This window comes from Salminus brasiliensis, chromosome 6 (genome assembly GCF_030463535.1).
Source record: "Salminus brasiliensis chromosome 6, fSalBra1.hap2, whole genome shotgun sequence".
NCBI lineage: Eukaryota > Metazoa > Chordata > Actinopteri > Characiformes > Bryconidae > Salminus > Salminus brasiliensis.
Genome location: NC_132883.1, coordinates 8,571,175 through 8,592,238, shown reverse-complemented (window position 1 = coordinate 8,592,238; position 21,064 = coordinate 8,571,175). Strand labels below are relative to the sequence as shown.

The window sequence follows — 21,064 nt, the reverse complement described above, 5'->3', positions numbered from 1 at the left end:
GAAGTTATTGGTCATTAACAACTTATAGCTAGTCCCTTGCAATATAAGTAGATTAGCATTGACAGCTAATGTAAATAATTTATAATTTACAACCACTTTGTCTACATAGTGTAGGAACTGTGTTACGGCACTCTGCACTACAGTATTTCGAGGTCACTGCACATTCAGATTCCTATTCTAACGTCCTGAAAAAGACACTTAATAAAGGAAGGCATATTGACCCCCTAAAGGTGTGCTCTGTTGAGAAATTACAAATGAAGACGAATGAAGAATGTTGTGACATTTTCACACACCAAAAAGCTACAGAAAACTAAAGACGTTGGGTACAGGAAGAGGTCTGACAGATTCACATCCACAACCTCATCAGAAGACAAAGTTTCTGAGAGTCAAAACCTTGTGTGATAGCCAGCTCACATGACAACATCTGGTAGCACATCTTTACACTGGACCAAGTCTCAGTTTCAGCTGTGAAGAGAAGATTGGAATGGCAGTAAGAAGGTCAACGCTAAGATGGTAAAACAAGCAAAGCAGGCTTGTGTGGGCCATGCAACACTGACAGTGGACTACTGAAAAAATGGAGGGTGTTCTAAAACCTACCATGACCTGTAGTGTATTTTGATGTAATTGTGCCCATGTTGAAAAATTCTGCTCATACAATTTTTTATTCTGTTACTATTTTTCCCACTGTGTGTGTTTCTGTACTTTCCCCTTCATATGTTATTTTGACCCACAAGGCCATGTGAACACACACACACACACACACACACACACATATATATATATATATATATATATATATATATATATATATATATATATATATATATATATATATATATACACTTCTACTATATTTTATTATAGTGCTAAGGATAAATTATTAATAATTTTAAAAGAATACATATTTATACTCCGCTTTCGTCACTGTGCTGAATTCCTCATCTGTTGTTTATACATTGTTTTCCGAGAACGCAGCACATCAAACTCAAAACACTGCATTCCACTCGAGTGTCGCAGTGTCAGAGGACTGTGATTCACTTAATTTTGATAATTTCAGAGGGGATCTGATCTGTCTTTCTTCTGATCTCTTCCAGGAAACCCTTCTCCCAGTGACCGGGGCTGCTCGCTACGGTCCGAGGGCCACACAATGCAGGAAAATGCCTGCAGCGGAGAGAGCCAGATGGAAAGCGTGAGTGCACTGAAGCTTTCTGAAACATTTAAAATATACACATAACAAAAAACATAATGTAATATGGCCAACAATATCACTGTTGTTTATTTAATCTATAACCATTAAGTTGACAGACTGAGAGATAGATGCTATTCATTCTGAGTGGGACACACATTATCGACACATTAACAACACAGTTCAAATAAAATAACAACACAGATGCAACCTATAGAATATACTAACTATTAAAGAACATAGACATTTAAGTGCCTTAACAAATGCATTTGCAATCTACATTTAAAACCATCTATAAAGCTTACCTTTATTTTCTTAATCTTACCTTTTTTGACTATTTTCTTGATTGTCTCCACAATTGTTTCCCTATGACACAATGCTACCAGCTCTGCAAGGATGAATGTTAGCATATCCAAACTGCTGTCATCTTTTTCAACTGACCCTGGGCAGTGCTAACTGCCAGTCCTGTTTTGTCAACTTACAGATGCACACATTGTCTAGCTGAGTGATGGGGTCATAGGGAGGGCCATCATCACCCAGAGAGAACAAGGTCAGTTATGCTGAGACCATAGATGGCTACAGCATCAGCGGGAATCGAACCTGCAATTACTTGATGATAAGGCCAGCACTTATAGATGGCAAAGCTTAAATTCCTAAATATTACGAGGAATATCCTCCTCTAGATTAACCATATATGGTAATTGAATTTGCAGTAAATCTCCATCAGCTGAGCAAAGTGGCATCACAATGCGTTTCCAAAAACCTACACAACAACATCATCAGTTGCCACAAAGTCTAGTTAGATTTGGTGGTGGACATCTGTGGGAGATGTAAACACAAAGCGCTCACAAAGCATTTGGTGGAGTAATCTAATTTTGTAAAGCATGTACAATCTTCACAGCATAACCCCAACTATGCTCTAGAAATAGGAAACCCATTACATGTGTAGGATACAGGTACATTTACATTATTGGCATTTAGCTGACACTCTTATCCAGAGCGACTTACAAGGTAACTCGTATTACAGAGGTGGGCCAATGTAGTGTTAGGAGTCTGGCCCAAGGACTCTTATTGGTGTAGCGCAATATAGTCACCCAGACTGGGAATCGAACCCCAGTCTCCCATGTGGTGTGGTAGCTTAGTGGCAGGTAGTGGTGTTATCTGTTGCGCCACACCATGCACAGGTTATCCATTAAATCCACCCTAGATCTAAAAGTAATTGCAAACTACAACAAAAGCCCTGATGTGCCACCTCCAGCAGGCTAGTGCTAGCAGGCCAGTGCTAGCTAGAACCTACACTGAAGATCTTGGTAGTGGTGTTGCTGCCCTTGACCTCCCTACTCCTTAGCATGTTAGTATGTTTAGCCAGCGTAGATATCGCAGCAAGTGTGTGACTTCGGGTAGCCAGCCTTGACTGTTTATCTGCCTCAAAACATATATTATATAGCCATATCGGTTAGTTAATCTGCCCTGAACCACCCTCCTGCCTAACAGGACATAACTGTCACATTCAAATGCTAACTAACGTTAGGTTTATCGTTTTGTCATCATCTGTGGGTAGCACAGATTGCTGCTGGCTACCTGATCCACGTCCCCTGCTTAGTTTGTGAGTATTGACATTCATCAATTCTCCCTGGCCAACTCAAGCTTGTCAACCAGCCTAGTTCTTGACCAGCATAGCATATGTTTTTTTGAGTATTTGAGTTCGATGGGTTAGCTGGTCTATATGCATGATCAACCTCACAAAGCTAGACCACCAGTATCACAGAGCTTGTATCGACCGAGTATCGACCAATTTGAACACCATCACCAAGCTAATTGGACCAGCATGACCAGCATCACCAAGCTGGACAACCAAGCATGACCAAAATGAAATGCAACACACACTAGGCTGGTCAAAAGCTAGTTAACCAGCTAGCTTACCAGTATAGGGCATGTTTTTGCCTGGATGACGATATTTTTAAAAACCCTGCACATCAAAGACCAGCTTAGACAATCTGAAACCTGTTACCAGCAAAAGCTGGTCTTGAGCTGGATTTCTGAACGGGATAGTTACGCCCATATTCACAAGCTTTGAGAAAACATGCACAAATATGGATGTAATGATTGCAGAGTATCTGACTTGGACCTTAAGACCCTTAAAACCTTTACAAAAGATACTCAATAAAATTGCAATACATACAGTGTATGACCAAACTGTTAACTGTGATCGAATGAAATTGCAATTATCACAGTTTAATACTTGCACTCTGCACAAATGCCCTGCAATTTGTGAGGCTTGGCGATTAGCTCAGGTTTGCAAATGTGTCCAGCAGGGATGCACCATAATGAAAACTCTTGATGTTCACTGGTGTTGTTATTTAATCAATATTGATGTCAGTAACTCGGAAATGCTTGTGTGTGATCCAGCAGATGTACAGCCAAATTAAACACATCATTATGTTGACTTTTAGATGCCTCATTTTTTGGCTGAACTTAACTGCAGCTGAACTCAAATGAACTCTGCTCACTGCTGTGAGCAAAATAAGAGGGTTTTCTTCCTTTGCAGTCCGTCAGTAATGGAGCATTTAGTGCTTTTAAAAATGGTTCACTGTCACTGACAGTTGGGTTGTACATGTAGAGGTTATGTGCCCTCAGGCATTGTTGTGGTGCTGTAAAAAAATTCACCGCTGGGTTGCCAGTCTGTTTTCTGAAAGCCCTGATTGTGGGTTTGAAGTTCAATCACACAGCATGAAGGCGTTCGTGGACCTAGCGACATACAGTATATAAATATAACCTCAGCGCAACCCCCTGTTGAGCATTGTAGATTTTTTTACAAGCAAATGAGATGTCAAGGGTTGTTTCCATTGATTTTCACTGGGAATTTGATATGAATTGCTTTCTGGACATTCTGAGGTCAAGTGGGACACAACTAACCACTGAGCATAAAAAAAAAAACAGACATATGGATTTTCAGGTTGCTTAAAGACTCATATCCTGTGATGTTCAGTGATATGATATCCTTCCACAAGAAGGAATGCCCCCTTCCGCCTTTAATCTCATAGACAAACATCATCATGATTTAATGATTGTGCAATTAGAATCCCAATATATCTCAGCTCTAGTTACACTGCAGCGGCAGGAGCTCATTTTTCATATAGCCCACTGAATGTGTGCAGCATGTCAAGGTTGGGGAGGGGTCGTGCCAATATCTAGCGTGCCCCTACTTTATTCACATTTAATACTCTGCCAAATGACGTGTAGCACTAGACAGCAGCAGCTAAGCTAACTGGAACGTTTGTATCCTCAACACTTTTGTGAAAACACCGTTAATTATATGTAACATTTGCTTAGTTACCTTCTTATTTATTTATCGCTTGACTGATGTGTTGCATATTTCACCCAGGTAATAAGATTAGGGTGGTGTCCGTGAATGGGAGAGCGCCTCTGCGAGGTTAATTTGTTTCCCATGAGGCTTTGCTACATCACTCAGCTGTATCCATGCAGTTGGCACTGGCTCCGAGCGCCCCATCAGTTTAGCCAGGCAATATGTTTGTTGCTCCTCACCATATGCAAGGAGACATTACCACCTGTTTAGATGCCTGATTTCATAGTATAGTGAGCATGATTCAGGTATAATTCATTTTGCAGTGGATGCTGAGTTTAATATTGAAAGTGGAATTGCTCTTGGAAAAAATGAAGTATTAAACCTGCGGGTAAAAGGTGCTCTATGAATTATAGAGGGTGGACCTGAAATGAAAACGGATGGACAGAATGAATCTATACATAGGGGTCAATGACAAATAAGGATGGTCAAGGTGAAAATGCACATGCTAGATTCATACTGATGTAATGTTTGAATTCATGTTAGTTTTATGTGTTTCGGAATCCATGCAGCTTCAACATTGTTTGCTATATAAAGAGAGACAAATATTTGCAAACGCTTGTGACTATGTAGAAGACATCGACCTCACAATGTTTCTCATAAGTGAAGCAACCACAGCTCTAGAGCCTCTGCTGGCTGGTTGCAGTATAATGTGTAGCTCTGTCCATCCCCAGATGTTTCAATTTCCATTTAATTTTCATTTTCCGTGCTAATATTGGCATATTTTTTTGTTTTAATTTAGGAATTACGTGATTGGCAGCCTGGGCTGGAAAAGACGGACTGCAGGGCCTGCATTCAGCCCTTTCTGTTTATTACATGGAGTAGCTGGGTTGTAGTGGAACTTACAGCTGCACTTTTACTGTTGAGCATTACACTCAACCACCAAACTGGGCAGTCTCTGCTTGGTCAGAGAGAAGAGGATATGTTTATCAAATGAGTAGGTGACTCTGGATCTGCCTCAGTGCAGGTCTCTACTGTGTAGACAGATTTTGCTTCATTTCTAAAGAACAGAAGTGAATTGAACCATGGCCTTCCCAGAGGTGGTTTAACAAGACTATTTACAACCCTGTTACTTTGCTTTGGCACGGAACACAGTGTAAAAAGTCTGCTTTTAATGGATGTTTTATGTTGCCACAATTTCAGAAAGCTGTCCCCTCTGGGTCCCCTTAGTGTCCAGCTAGCTGAAGAGATTGTAGTAGGTCTGGTTGGGTTAATGTTAAGACTAGCACCTGGCTAGCACCCAGTGAATTAATAATAATTTCACCATTATGAATCATTATTACAGAAAGGCAATTATATATATATATATATATATATATATATATATATATAAATATAAATATATATATTTATATATATATATATATATATATATATAAATATAAATATATATATTTATATATATATAAATATATATATATATATATATATATATATATATTTATATATATATAAATATATAAATATATATATAAATGTATATATATATATATATATATATATATATATATATATTTATATATACATTTATATATATTTATATATATATTTATATATTTATATATATACACAGTGCCCTCCATAATTATTGGCAGCCCTGGTTAAGATGTGTTCTTTAGCTTCTAATAAGTTGAGTTTTTTTCTAAATAATATAGGACCACAATGGAAAAAAAAGAGTAAATTCCAACCTTTAACTCAAAATCCAAGTAAAATCCAACTCTCCTCTTCAGCTCACCCCACAGGTTTTCAATGGGGTTGAGGTCTGGGGACTGAGATGGCCATGGGAGGAGCTTGATTCTGTGTGTGGTGAACCATTTCTGTGTAGATTTGGCCATATGTTTTGGGTCATTATCTTGCTGAAAGACCCAGTGACGACCCATCTTCAGCTTTTGAGCAGAAGCCACCAGATTTTGTTTTAAAATGTCCTGGTATTTCAAAGCATTCATGATGCCATGCACCCTAACAAGGTTCCCAGGGCCTTTGGAAGAGAAACAGGCCCACAGCATCACTGATCCTCCCCCATATTTCACAGTGGGCATGAGGTGCTTTTCTGCATACTCAGCTCTTGTGTTACGCCAGACCCACTTAGAGCATTTGTTGCCAAAAAGCTCTATCTTAGTTTCATCTGACCAAAGCACACGGTCCCAGTTGAAGTTCCAGTACTGTTTAGCAAACTGCAAACGTTTGCGTTTATGATTGTGAGTGAGAAAAGGTTTTTTCCGTGCATGCCTCCCAAACAGCTTGTTGGCATGCAGATAGCGCCTGATGGTTGTTTTGGAGACTTTGTGACCCCAAGAAGCTACCATTTGTTGCAATTCTGTAACAGTGAGCTTTGGAGACCTTTTTATTTCTCTTATCATCCTCCTCACTGTGCGTGGTGGCTAAATAAACTTGCGTCCTCGTCCAGGCTTGTTTACCACTGTTCCAGTTGTTTTACACTTCTTAATAATTCCTCTGACAGTAGATATGGACAGGTGGAGGTGAGTGGCTATTTTCTTGTAGCCATTGCCTGACTTGTGGAGGTCAACACACATCTGCCTTACTTGAATGGTATGTTCCTTTGTCTTTCCCATGTTGAAGAGAAATGGCCTCTGTGTCACGTCATATTTATACCCCAGGGAAACAGGAAGTTGTGAATTACTAATTAAATGTTCCTACATACTTTGATCAACTTCGTAAACTACTGTAGAATTGACAGAAATACTTTAATTACATTTATTTCCTAAGAAATGTTAGGGGTGCCAATAATTGTGGAACAGGTGATTTTATGAAGAATAATTATTTCTTTGTCAGGGATTTTTTTTCCCCCTTAAAATTTACTTGGGTTAAAGGTTGGATTTTACTCTTTTTTTCCATCGTGGTCCTATATTATTTAGAAAAAAAACTCAATTTATTAGAAGCTAAAGAACACATCTTAACCAGGGGTGCCAATAATTATGGAGGGCACTGTATATATAAGCTCCATTTAATGTGGTTAATTTCCAAACCACCATTTCTTTTTCTTACCTGCTTTTGTCATGCACTGTTGTAGTGCTGGTACTGTATGTTCAAAAACATTTCACTGTAGCTCTACATTATTTCATGAAAAGTGGACGGAAGTGGATGATGAAACAGAGCTGTAATAGCATCCTATCTCGTATTCAAGTGCTGGGTGGTGGTGGTGTGTGGGGGGGGTAGCAACGAAAAGTAGCATTTGTGTATGGCAATGTTGTATATTGCATTGCACAGTGGTAATAAATACTAATGAGATATAAGGACTGTCCATCAAATGGACTTGGGAAAGGACTGATGATTGATTACATGCTCCAGTGTTTCCAGCTAGCCCAGAAAGCCCAGCATTGTTGATGACTTCTACAGAGTCATAGTAAACCAGTTGTCAGGATTAGTTTACTCCAACATGTCTGAATGCAAAACTCCAGAAACCCCAAATGAATAATGGCTGTTTTTCAGAATAATGACCCTGGAGGGCAGCTCTTCAGGAAGTGGCAATGTCACGACAGATAGAGCTTGTTTGCTTTCATGGGAAACCAGAGTTGCCGTTGAAGGTCAGGCCAAAAGAGGAACTATTCTCGACTCCCTCTGTTCATGAGGGGCATACTGTTTGGCTCCCAGCATTATCTAATTAAAGTCAATGAAGTCATTAATAATGAATGAGAGGATGACTTTTATGCGGTGTGTTGAAATCGCCTCAGGGGAGTTAGCCCAATAGAAAAATACATTTATGAAGGAAACATTTTGAAAGGCACAATAGCCAGAGAGGAAAGCTCTGCCGGGAGATGGTTTGAAAAGGAACTTGGGCCCATCATTGGTCTAAGATTGTGGAATAAATTAATAATGGGGGAAAGTTACACAAATACAGTCATTTCAGATAGAGGTTATACCAAACCTAAACATAGACATGGTTTTTCAGTGTTATCCTGTTGCTTGTTAGTATACTTCCAGTTTACATGAAGAACATCTCTGAGTAATTCCGAGAGCAATTGCTTTCCCCATTTGCCCAGAGGCTGTTTGGAGAAAGCTGGTCTTCTGATCGATACGGCTGTGGGTGTCCATGGGGATGAAAGGCACACACACTCCTCTCTCTGCAGATCAGGGTGTCAAGAGAAAGCTGGATTGACAATCGTGACAAGAATGAGAAAGGACTTTTTTTATGTCCAGTTTTTTTTGTCCAGATTGTTTTTCATGGTAGTGGTTCCATCTCACACTTGAAGAACGTTATATGTGACACACATGCTTTTGGTTGGTTCTTGATTGGTATCAGGGCCAGTGTGGGGACAGGACTGAGAGAGAGAGAGAGAAAGAGAGAGAAAGAGAGCGATGGGAAAAGGGGGGAACAAGATGTCAATTCTTTATTCATGTTATTCCCTCAGCCACTGCTGTTAGTGACTGAAGATGTTTAGATGATTAGCCATGCTAAACTGTTCCTGATATGCCAAATAATGATTGACACATTGATATAAAAAACATTAAAACAGTCATGCTGCAAAGAAGGAATTGGCCTGATCACGAGTGGCTGATCTGTGGCTTACTCAGCTCCACAAACTCTTGCTTATGCCCTTAAAGAAGACCTCTTCTGTTATGCTTTATAATTTGCTAAATAAGTAAGTAGGGGAGGGTGAGGTAAGATGAGCAAGTGGGTAAGCTGAACCACCATCTGTATCTGGGCAACTGTACATAATTTTAATCATCTTGCTGCGTAAATAAGAAACATGTAGATGATGTGGACTCATAATAATATATTATATTATTCATTATTATTTTAAATAATTACCCAACCCCTCATGCAAACTCCCCCTAACACCTAGCAATGCCCCAATGCTCCAGCATCGCTAGACAGCCAGCACACTACATTCAATAAATGTAGTAAAGTAATTTATCTAAGTTAAAAAGTTATCAAACATGTTGTTATTTAGAACATATATAGTTTGAAGCTGTTTTTTTCAGGTGGCTCAACTTACCAGCTGAATGAAGTAGAGCCACAAGACCATTTATTTTCTTAGACCCCATGTTTTGTTGTCTGGCACACCGATAAGGTTCCAACTAATTCCGCAAATCTATATATTGTAATGAACAGTACACTGTATACTTTCCAACAGCATGTGCATGTGCTTTATCATATGTACAGTACAGCACCAGAGAATCAATAAAACTAGGCATATGACTTCATATTATATAATTTTTCTTTTCAGCATTTTTGAAAGGACAATTTTTTAAAGTGCTGCAATTAAATGCATCTTTGGGCATTACGTAATAATTTAGGTTAAGTAACCATTACAAATCAGTCAAACATATTTAATATTTTATTTCATTTTGAGCACTCATTAATCAAGGCACAAGAGTAGGCCCATCAGGACCAAATTTAATAGGGAGCTAATTTTTTGTAACCACATAATGTATGTCAAGTGGCTGGCATTGCTTAAAGGAGCCGGCAAAAAAATTGCATTTAAATGTTATAATCATTCAGTATGCATTATTTAAGCAACTTGTCTCATTATTGCACATATAGGTCAGCAAGCTGACAGCTTCTGTAGACAGCTTCTGGTTTGTGTTAGAAGATTAGGCTCACACTCCTTCCAGCTCTAGATTGGGGTGATGGGGTGCAACTCCTGTCAGTTAAAAGGACGATGATGCAGATCCAGTGCATCCCACAGGTAAGTGGTGCATACGTACCCAGCATTCCGGTGATGGGAAAGAAAAGAGGTGTCATCAGACCAGACAACCTTCTTCAATTGCTCCAATGTTCAGGCCAGACACTTGTTGTCGGTTCTGAATAGATAGGATAGAGTTGGTTGCTTTTACACATCAATGAGCCTTGGGCACTCAACACCCTGTCACTGTTTTTTTATTTGTCCCTGCTTGGACTACTGTCGGTAGTTACTCACCGGAGCTGACCAAGCTGACACAAGCCTTGCCGTTTTGGAGATGCTCTGACTCAGTAGTCTGGCCATGATAATTAGGCCTTTACCCTTGACCGTTTCATGTCAACTAAAAGAATTAGCTGTTCCGTTACTGTCTAACACACATCCCAGATCTTGACATGCTCCATCGTTATGAAAAAGTTATTTTCTTTATTTATGAGTGGTCTTAATGTTTTAAAGTTTCAGGGGTGATTCTGTTCCCAAATTCAGGGGTTGAATAATAGAGATGTTTACCGTCTTAATTCCATACCTCAAAGTGAGAATAAGAGCCTGTTGCCATTGCATCCAAGAGTATGTTCCTGTCTAACTTTTCTCTCTGTTGTCCTAGGTGTCGGACTCGTCCGAGTCTCCTGAGGCATGTCCACTGACCTGCATGGAGCCCTTCACCGTCCGCAGGCTCTCATGTCGCAGTGTGCAGCTGCCGCCATTGGCCTTCAGACAGGCTGAGCAGTACTACTGTGAGAAGAGGCCAGAGACTGAGACTGCTCAGCCCAGACCCACCAGCCTCCCCCTCAGAACACCTCCACTCATCGCCATCACCTCTGCAGAGAACAACAGGTATGCAGTAAACAACATAAATCTTTAAGAGGTCATTCATTTTCACTTACACTGCGCCAAGGCTGATGATGCCAAGGATGTAATTTCATATATGTTTGATCTACACAATCAGTCCGAATGTTTGTGGACAGTCTTTTAAATTAATGCATTCAGCTACTTTAAGTTGCACCTATTGCTAAAGAATTGCCAATAGAATAGGACTCTCCCATAGCTAAACGTGGGCTAGAGGGATTTAAGGCGCCCCCAGCATTGAGATGTGGAGCAGTGGAACTGTGTTCTCTGGAATGAGTGGCCCTCCATCCTATACTTTTGACTTTGACTTTTGATCCTAGACTTGGGGAATTGGAGATGAGGTGGGAAGTTGGGGATGAGATACTTAGGGTGGTGATCATCCAACATTCTGACCTCACTAACACTCTTGTTGCTGAATGCAATCATATTTTTACAGCAGTGTTTCAAAATCTAGTTACAAGCCTCCCCTGGACAGTAGAGACAACAAAAGCAATGTAAACTCACTCATTCACTTTTGGAAGAAATTAATGAACGGTTGTCCCAATACTTTTGTCCATATAGTACTGATAATGGATGCTACTCATTGGTGCTATTTAGAATAAGCCATAAACAACCTGTCAATCACTGAAGCACCTACATTGCTTTAAATTGCCTTTAATAAAGAACCCTTGAGGAACCAGTTTTTTTATTACTCCTAATCTTAGAAGAAACTGAGCAGGTGTCCCAACACTTTTGTCTATATAGTGTAGGTGTAGGAGTATTGTTTGAACAGTGTTTCAGAGACTGAGCTTTAGTTTTAGGCAGGCTAGAATAGGGGGCTTTCCAGACCATATTTATGGCCTCTGTAGCTTCTAGCAGCTGATATTCTACAGCTCATAACTACCTGGTGTGTTTGGAGAAAAAAACGCCTGGACTAGATGGTGGGCCAGCAGTGACTGGATTTAGACTGGATTTTTAAAGTTTTCTTTTCTTAGCACTGTTTTATTCTAAAAGTGGAACAGCAAATGTGGTGCATAATTAAGATCACCAGTACAGAGCGTGCTTTGTTTGTGCTGATTTGGTTCTGTACACAGGAGAAACCACTAATTTGCAAATGTATCTTGATAACTGCCAGCTACAATCTTCCTTTCACTGTTAGCCAGCTTAGCATATTGGGAGATCTATTCCTGTACGCCCATCTACTCTCCTGCTGTAGAAAACCTACCGTGAGTCCTCCTCATGTAGTATCTACCTGGAAATGACCTTATGAGCTCCAACAGGTCTGTTTCCCATAAATTCAAGGGATTCCTATGAAAGCTATTGATAAGTACTGGGTGTCAATGCAAATATTTGATTGCTATAAGCTAGCCAGCTAACAAATGATTATATCACTAGTTAATGCATTGTAAGACATTGGAGAATGGCTGGCTCCAAGTGTGGAAAACCATGAGAATGATATCCTTACCCCATAGCTTATTCTGACATGCCACACTTGAAAATGGAAGTAATCAGTAATCAGAGTGTAATCAGGGCTATATCCAAAAATATGAGCTGGATTACATACCAACTTTTAATTTAGGGACCAAAGTTGCATATTGTGCGAATCTAATGTCTAATGGTTCTAGACATTACTTTTCTATTTCGGGTTAATGTTCCTGGTTTTAGTTCATTTTAACTGTGAACTTGCATTAAAAGCTCCACAATAAGAGCACACTAAATGAGTCATGCTAATACAAAGTCAGCTTCCAATTCATATTTAGATATATATTTATTTATATTCATATATAATATTTTATTTTATAATGGATGTTTTCACAAAGCATTTCATGATATGTGATCAAAGCTTAAATTTGAACCTTACATGAAACCATTAAGGTGCTTCAGTGGTTCTTGTCTGGTTAAGAGTCAAAGTACACATTTTAGTACTATATACCCACTGTATGGACAAAAATAGTGGGACACCTGCTCACTCATTGTTTCTTCCGAAATCAAGGATATTAAATATGTTTTATCCTGCTTTTGTTGGAGTAACCGCATTGCTACAAGGAATCGGTTGTGTTTAGCGACAAGAGCGTCAGTGAGGTCAGGATATTGATGATCACCCCATCTCATCTCCAACTCCCTAGCTCATGCCAAAAGTATTGGATGGAGCACCATTGCTCCAGAGAACACAGTTGCACTGTTCCACAGCTCAATGCTGGGGTGCTAACTGGCATTAATAGTGAGCCTAATCACCGTACTACAATTATAGGTGGTAGAGAACATTTGCACACTAGAAACTGAGCTCCTTCAAATGGGATTATACAGATACAAGTGTTTTATCAGGACAAAAAGTGTTTTCTGTTTATCTAAAGCAAATGAGATAAACGACATGCTCCATCTAGAGACTGAGGTCTGTCAAGTGCTCAGCCATGTGCAACAGCAGTCTCACCAGCATATGGAGGGTATACACCAGAGAGCTATGTTTTTTTTATCAGCAGGAACAGAATATTTTAATGCATTTGTTCTGTTTTTGGTGAACTCTGAAAATGTTCACTAACAACCAACATGTAGGCCTAGTAAATAATGTATTCATAATACTACCCTAGACATACAAGCCGTTCCAGTAGCCCAAAATATTGGGTACAATAATGCAAACACCCACTTTCCCATAACAGGGTTCATCTTGTCTTTCTCAGACCCTCGTACCATGGACCTGTACCTAGCATGACTGTATTGATTACATTGACCAGATTACAGTTCCACTCAATTAATGGACAACACAGTAGATCTCTTACTGATCTCAAAGCATCATTTCATGGTAAATAATTCATTAAATGCATCAGAACACTGGCAACAGTTAGAAAGACAGATACGATGCAACCAGATTTAAAGAGGCTTTCTGTTTTCAGGCTTTAGCTCAATAAACCTCTTGCGCATTGCATTGTGGGTAGAATTAGCTGTACAAGTGCGATAGTGAAAGCATCCTCTTTGTAAAGCGCATCAGAGGAACTTTTTATGTGATCATCAACAATAACCCAACATGAACCGATCTTCCATATGTGCAAAAAATGCCTGTGAGGAGGACTGGCTGTGAAGCGGTTTCACTTGTATGCCTTAAGAGAGCAAAAGCCTGTGCCTTTGCGCTCAGGAGGCTTGATAAACTTGATACATACTGTACCATAACAAAACACATCTAGATATTAGGTTATCCATGCAGTTTGTCCTTGATATTAATCAAATCACAGTGTATGTAAATTGTAAAGTTGTGTTTGCATGCAAATTTGTCATGGAAAATCCATTAAACATATATAATGTTTATAAATGTAAAAATAAAATTTTTAGATTTGGGGACTGCAGTATTAGCCATACTTGCCATACTACTTCATATTTTGTAAATATATTGTTAAGAGCTGCAGCAGCAGATATAAAGAACATGGGCAGTGCCAGAGTGAAACATTAGAAGCCTAACAAATGCTTGCCTGCTCTTGTCTCGAACCCTGCTCTCCCACATAAGGAGAAAGTGACTTTGACTGAACGATCAATTACAAAACACCACTGCACAGCTCATTAGCTTCATCATCAGTAACTAATATGCTTCAAATGCAGTGACTGCAGTCTACATCTGCTGCCAGAAGCTGGTGTCATAACAGTAAAAAGTGCTCTACTAATACTAAAGACGCTCGTCATAAAGGGGTTGAAATTTGAGACCGCAATAGTCAATTAAAGTACCATTTTTGTGTTGAATTTCAACTTATCAGTTGTGTTGAGCTATTTAAATTGTTTATTACAAACAGCTGAAAGTCTATACATTTTGCTAAACAATGTATATAATAAATATTTAAATTAGTGTAGGTGCAGTAGGCACTACTGGAATAGAGTGCTTGCATACAGCTTTTTGATAAGTGCAATAGTGTTCATACAGTAAGCATCCAAAGACAAGAAACTTCCCCCAAAATGATAGAACTAGTAGTATAGTTTTTTGGGCATTATGCTTTTTTGGCACCCCACATATTAGCCAAAAGTTTGTGGACACACAAATGCATATAGTATGTGGACTATTAGACTGATGTATTTAAATTCCACCATTTAGCCAAATGTTTTTGGACTCTTAAGACATTTAGATAAAAGTAACCACCTACCAACACCTTAGCAACAACTTACCAACACCTTAGCAACCAGATGCAGTAGCATAGCATCACACTTTATGTCTATATCGTGCAGAACCAAAACAGCATATTAACATAACACTAGATGGCTGGTGGTTCTCATCTACCTTTCTGTCCTCTGATTACTGCTGTACCCTTCACTTCATCCTCAAAAGCTGCTGCTTGCGGATCTGCAACAAGACTCCCCTTCCCCTACACTTGCTCTTCTCCTCTTCCCCGAGGCATGTTCTTAGATGAGAATATGATCTCAATACACTTTCCCTGTTGTGATAAAGCTGAAAAAAATCTGATAAACATTTTTAGTTACTAGGTGAACTGTGGTGATATTGCCTCCATTCATCCACTCGCCCAGCATCTCTAATGGAAAGACTGTTCGGTTCCACTCTCCTGTATTGCAAACACTTGTCTTGGATTTGCCTTGCTGTCAGTGCAGGTCTCGGATGTTGGAAAGTCGGTCTCATAGTTGTTAGGTTTCAAGTCTGCGCTCAAGCTCGGGGGGAGGAGTAAATTGCGCCTGATTGAAAATCGATCTTGATAAAGAGAAAAGGAGGCAGAAGAACAGATTTACTGTCAAAAGCAATTTCATGGTCAGGGCGCTCGAGATTCAGAACTTCAGCACTTTTCGTTTGATGATCGCTTTTGTGGGTTTGGACTTCACACCTCCATTACAGCACCGACGCCTTTCACCTACTTTCAGGGGGAAGCTGAGATGATTGATTGAACTGTTAAATGAACTGACATGCTACTCTCTACACTGACATCATCTAATGATTATAGTTCTGCTTTGTTGGTAATTGCAACTCCAAATCAACCAAACTGGACATGACACATGTCTGAATTTTGGTGACTTCTAAATAAAAGTGAATCAGTGGTTCCAGAGGTGGGTGTAGTAGCATAAAAACAACCCTTGAGGAAAAATGTTGTTACCTCAATTATGCAATGACTCAAGCTGAAGTAAAAGCAGCCACCAAGAAACACTGGAAGTGGTAAAAGAACCAGCCCCGAAGAACAAAGCATAAATCAAGCATGACTGGTGTGAGCAAGAGCAAAGAAATATAGATGCTGCCACCAACCGAACAGAGTGAAAATTAAAGAGAAATCCACTGATTTTTCCATTTTTCTGCATAATTAAATCATTAATATGTAAACAAAGGCTGAGACCAAAATGGATCCCTGTTCTCACATTAGTATTACACTATATAGGGAGGGACTGTTTAGTTCACTAAGCAGTTTTAGAAACACTGAATTCCAACGCTTCATCATCATCATCATCATCACACATCAGCACCGGTCGCATAAACAAACGTGTGAGTGGCAGAGCTGTGTTTAAAGCTCAGTAAAGCGTTGTGCCGTTCATGGAGTAATATTTGAGCGCTTCGTTGCTTAGAAACATAAGCCCTTTAACCAATGAAAAATGTGAAATGCATGCCGTCCGGTGGCTCGTATCTATCACCTGCGTATACGAGCAAACGTCATTGGCTCAATTTCGTTCCACTGTTTGTTGCTTAGTAACAAAGAGACTCGCAATGCATTCTGGTCCACACTTAGCTCATGTAGTAAGTTACACTGTTTACTATAAATTACGAGTGCATTGTGGGAGATTATAGTGCCCTCAACTAAGAGAAAAATGGCCAACGTACTCAGTTGTGTTCTAAAACATTAATAGGGATCCATTTCGGTCACAGGCAAAGTCATTTAGAGAGGTTTAGTGTGAAATGTTCCAGAGAAACGTCTAAAAATATACATTACAGAAAAGATTGTGAGGCAAAATAGCCCCCCAAACCACTACTTACACCAATCAGCCATAACATTAACACAGATGACGTGAAATACACTGATTATTGTTTATTCATCTAGAGTGGCGTCTGACAAGGGCCGGGTTTTACATATCGGACAGCAAGTGATCAGTCAGTTCTTGAAGTTGATGATTTGGAAGCAGGAAAAATGGGCAGGGATAAGGATCTGAGCCACTCTGACAAGAACTGTGATGTATAGACGACTGGGTCAGAGCCAGACACAAGATCTCCAAAGCATTAGGCAGGTCTTGTGGGGCCCCACCTTACAACTCACAGGACTTAAAGCATCCACTGCTAGCGTGTTGGTGCCAGATACCACCGGAGACCTTCAGAGATCTTGTCGAGTCCGTGTGTCCTATGGCTGCACAAAGAGGGCCTACGTAATATTAAGCAGCGGTGTTAATGTTATGGCAGCTCAGTGTCTAGAAACATTCATTCAGAAACATTCGTGACTTACATTTGATCCATGTGACACAGGTAGGAGAATGTTGCGTTAGGCACCTTGCCTTGAACTCATTGGTGTGGCATGGGCATGCCTGACTGGGGAATTGAACCCTAGTCTGCTACACTAACCACCACAGAGCCAAAACCACAGGAGACAAGTGTAGGTTCACCAGTCCTAATAAATATCCTGCAAAATGATAGTCATCAAAAGCAGAACTGAGAAAATACGACTGTTTATCACCCACTCTGGCTGGGTTACACATCTGTACGATTCGTATGAGTAACCAGCTTCTTCTGCTGCCATGTGAATGAATGGTCTCTGTAAGCTGACCCATTATGCTCCTGGCCGCCTCCGGAGACCTTCTGATGGACAGGTACTTTGCAGCGGTGGGCGTGGTCTATGGACGATTGATTGGCAGCACCTTAAAGGGGGCGTGGTCTGCAAAGCCCCTCGCAGCCTCTGCTAGAGATCATGGACTGTATATAGGCAGATAGGCGAGACCAGCAACGGAGAGGAGAGGAGAGGAGCGCGTTGAAAGTAACTGAGAATGCTTACCTGACGCAGTCAGAGTCAGAGTCAGTACCAGAGTCAGAGTCAGAGTCAGTGTCAGTAAACCCTTCCAGAGAACTGGAGGCTTTAATGGACGGTACTGGAGGTACAGTCGTGGTACCTGTACACAACTATCGGTTGCAATGGCCAGCACATATAGCTAGCGTTATCACTAAACCAATGGAAAACAGTCACTCTGGCTGCTCCGGGACTTAAAATGTCGAAGTAGCATTGCTGGAAAGTAAAGTAGCTCAGCCAAGTCGAAAACAGAGAAGGATGCTGTCCGAGTGTGGAAGAATTCACCAACTTGCTCGAAGTAATCGCCAAACTGCGCTTTAGCTTAGATTAAACAAATATTTTCAACAGAAACACACAAGCAGTGCGTGTCTTCGCTGAGTCCAGAGAGTGACGATGGACGCCGGTGGCAAAGTGACCCCCTCCTGCCTGCTCTCTGGCAGCAGGAGCGCAGGGGAAAGCGCGCAAGCCCCCAAACATCTGTGGAGGCAGCAGGACAGGCTGGCGGTGGAGCGCGAGAGCTGCCGCAGGAACAGACGCGTGAGGCAGCGCGGATTTTCGGACAACGAGAAATATCTCAGACCGGGGACGATGGACCGGACCTGCGCCGTGGACACTGGCAGTCGACCTGGGCTGAAGAAATCGCGAATGTCGTGGCCGTCGTCCTTCCAGGGACTCAGACGGTGAGAAACGCAGGGAATTAAAGTTCGCCGGAGTTCGCGTGTAAGCTGAACACCCAAGCTAAACGCCTCAGGGTTGCTGTTTTGCTGCGCGAGACGTTAACTTTTTTTCCTTAGCTTTGGTTGTGCATTGCTTAACAATATAGTTTTGTCGTGCATTCTTAGCAAAACAGGGTCTCCTTAACTCTTAACAACACTGGAATATGTTTAAGAGACACACAGGCATGCAGACATGCAGATAGATAGATAGATGGATAGATAGACAGCTTGCTAAACAGATAGATATGACTAGATAGATGTGGTAGGTAGGCAAGCCGGTCCAGATGTTTGTGGACACCCCTTCTAATGAATGCATTCAGCTACTTTAAGTTGCACCCATTGCTGACTGCAGATGTGCAAATGTACACACCACAGCTTGTCTAGCCCCTGTAAAGAAATACTGCATATAGTATAGGACTCTCTAGAGTAGATAAACATGAACCTATTGGCACCATGCCTAATGCCAGGTGTGGGCTAGAGGGCTATAAAGCCCCCCAGCATTGAGCTGTGGAGCAGTGGAACTGTGTTCTCTGGTGCTCCATCCAATACCTCTGGGATCTTGGGGAGGTGGAGATGAGGTGGGGTGGTGATCATCCAACAACCTGACTTCAGTAACGCTCTTGTTGCTGAATGCAATCAAATTCCCACAACAATGCTTCAGCATCTAGGAGAACGCCTTCCCTGGATTGTTTAAATACCCTTGATTTCAGAAGGAACACTGAATGAGCAGTGTCCCAATACTTTTGCCTGTATAGTGCAGATAGTTTTAACTTGATTGTCATTGCTCAGTACAGGTACAAGGCAGCAAAGTTCAGTTCACATTCACCACTAGTGGAAATAGTTTCATTGTGAGGAGAAAAACAATACATTCTTTAAATAAAACCTCACATAGAGGCTCACTGAGAAGAACCATCTAACCAGGCAATGAACTATTTGCATTCAAGTGGATCTTTGAGTCATTGTGATTCTACAAATAGCTAACCATTGCCTTTACTAAGAAAATCCTTGAGGAAGCCTCTCTTCAAGGATGTACGGGGACCACTGTCCTTTCTTCAGCTTACTAGCATGTAGATTTAACAACCCTGTCCTTTTCTTTTCTTTTTTCAAGGTCATTTTGTTTTTTCTCCTTCTGCTTGTGCAGCCATAAGCTCCCATTTAGGTTACCTCAGCTACAACAAGGGCAGCTGTGAACAGCTAATGACACACAACCCATGTCCAGACTGTACATTAACTGCCCATGTCTGACACTGTGAGGCATTCAGTTGTGCCGGAGGCCTATTGTGTGACTGTACAGCATAACACATCATGGTCTTATCAAGGCAGGACACCTAGAAACAGCACAGTGAAATTTCAGCACCTTCCTGAGTGAGTGCCTGTTCACTATCTGTGATCATGAGCATTGGCATAACTTGCAAAGTGTCCGCAATTGAAAACAGCCACGAAAACATTGTTATTGGGTGGAAGAGATTGCGCTCAGATGGTGAAAAATGCTGTCTGATGCAAAAATCTGGTTTGTGTGTTGGGTTGGCATGTGTGAAACGTAATAGGGGTGTAATGATTTGCTTCATGGAGTGGACCTGAGCTTTGAGAGCATGAACAGTGCAGCCAAAAGTGATGCAAGTCCGAATGTCTGACCCCACAGGCCATGTTAATTGCAGGAGATGAACCAGGCTTTTGATAGTGCGTAACAGTAAGTCACTTGATATCTGTAGCAGAACATCTGATGGGACACATTCTCTTGCTTCCATTAGTTTTATCTGTGCCCTCTTTGAGGTCGAACATTTAAAAGTATGATAAGCGTGGCTGTACATAATCTCACATCAAGGTTCAAATGATCAAAGCGTGAGCGGGAACAGAAGCTTCAAAAGTGTGCTGGAGTGCGTGTTCTGTCTGTCATTTTAAAAAGACATCCTAGATTTTCCCCTAGTTAAAATAGAAATCCTGGTTTGTATTTTATCTCTTTGTCTTTCGGTCTTTCACATCGCTGGCTGGTTTCTTGTCTTACCCCCTCCCCCGCTGCCTTACCCTGTCTTTCTCACCCTCCCTCTGTTTCCCTCGCTCTTTCTCTCTATTTCAACAGCAGCATAGGTAAACATGTTGTGCGCACAGGACACACAGATCCTTGACTTCTATCTACTTGTGTTCAAAATGTACGGGTATGTATAGCATCCGTGTGGACTGACAGCATCTCCGGTACAGCTCTGTTCAATAGCTAGCCTATCATAACTCAGCATGATACTTATTTCATGTGAACCTAGATAATAACCTTTTCCTGGAGTGTGTGGAGCGCTGATGTACAGTACCAGTCAAAAGCAGAGAGCAGTATGGACACACCTGGTTAGGTCTGCGAGGGTGACCATATTTTTGTCTTTAAA

General features: G+C 40.8%; 1 protein-coding gene across 1 annotated transcript; it reads left to right on the top strand.

Annotated features, from left to right (window-relative positions):
• Positions 1-18,366: 18,366 nt before the first annotated feature.
• Positions 18,367-18,657, top strand: LOC140557244 (3',5'-cyclic-AMP phosphodiesterase 4D-like). Its single transcript, XM_072681517.1, has one exon. It carries the CDS (start codon positions 18,367-18,369, stop codon positions 18,655-18,657), a length of 291 nt encoding a protein of 96 aa, XP_072537618.1.
• Positions 18,658-21,064: the final 2,407 nt, after the last annotated feature.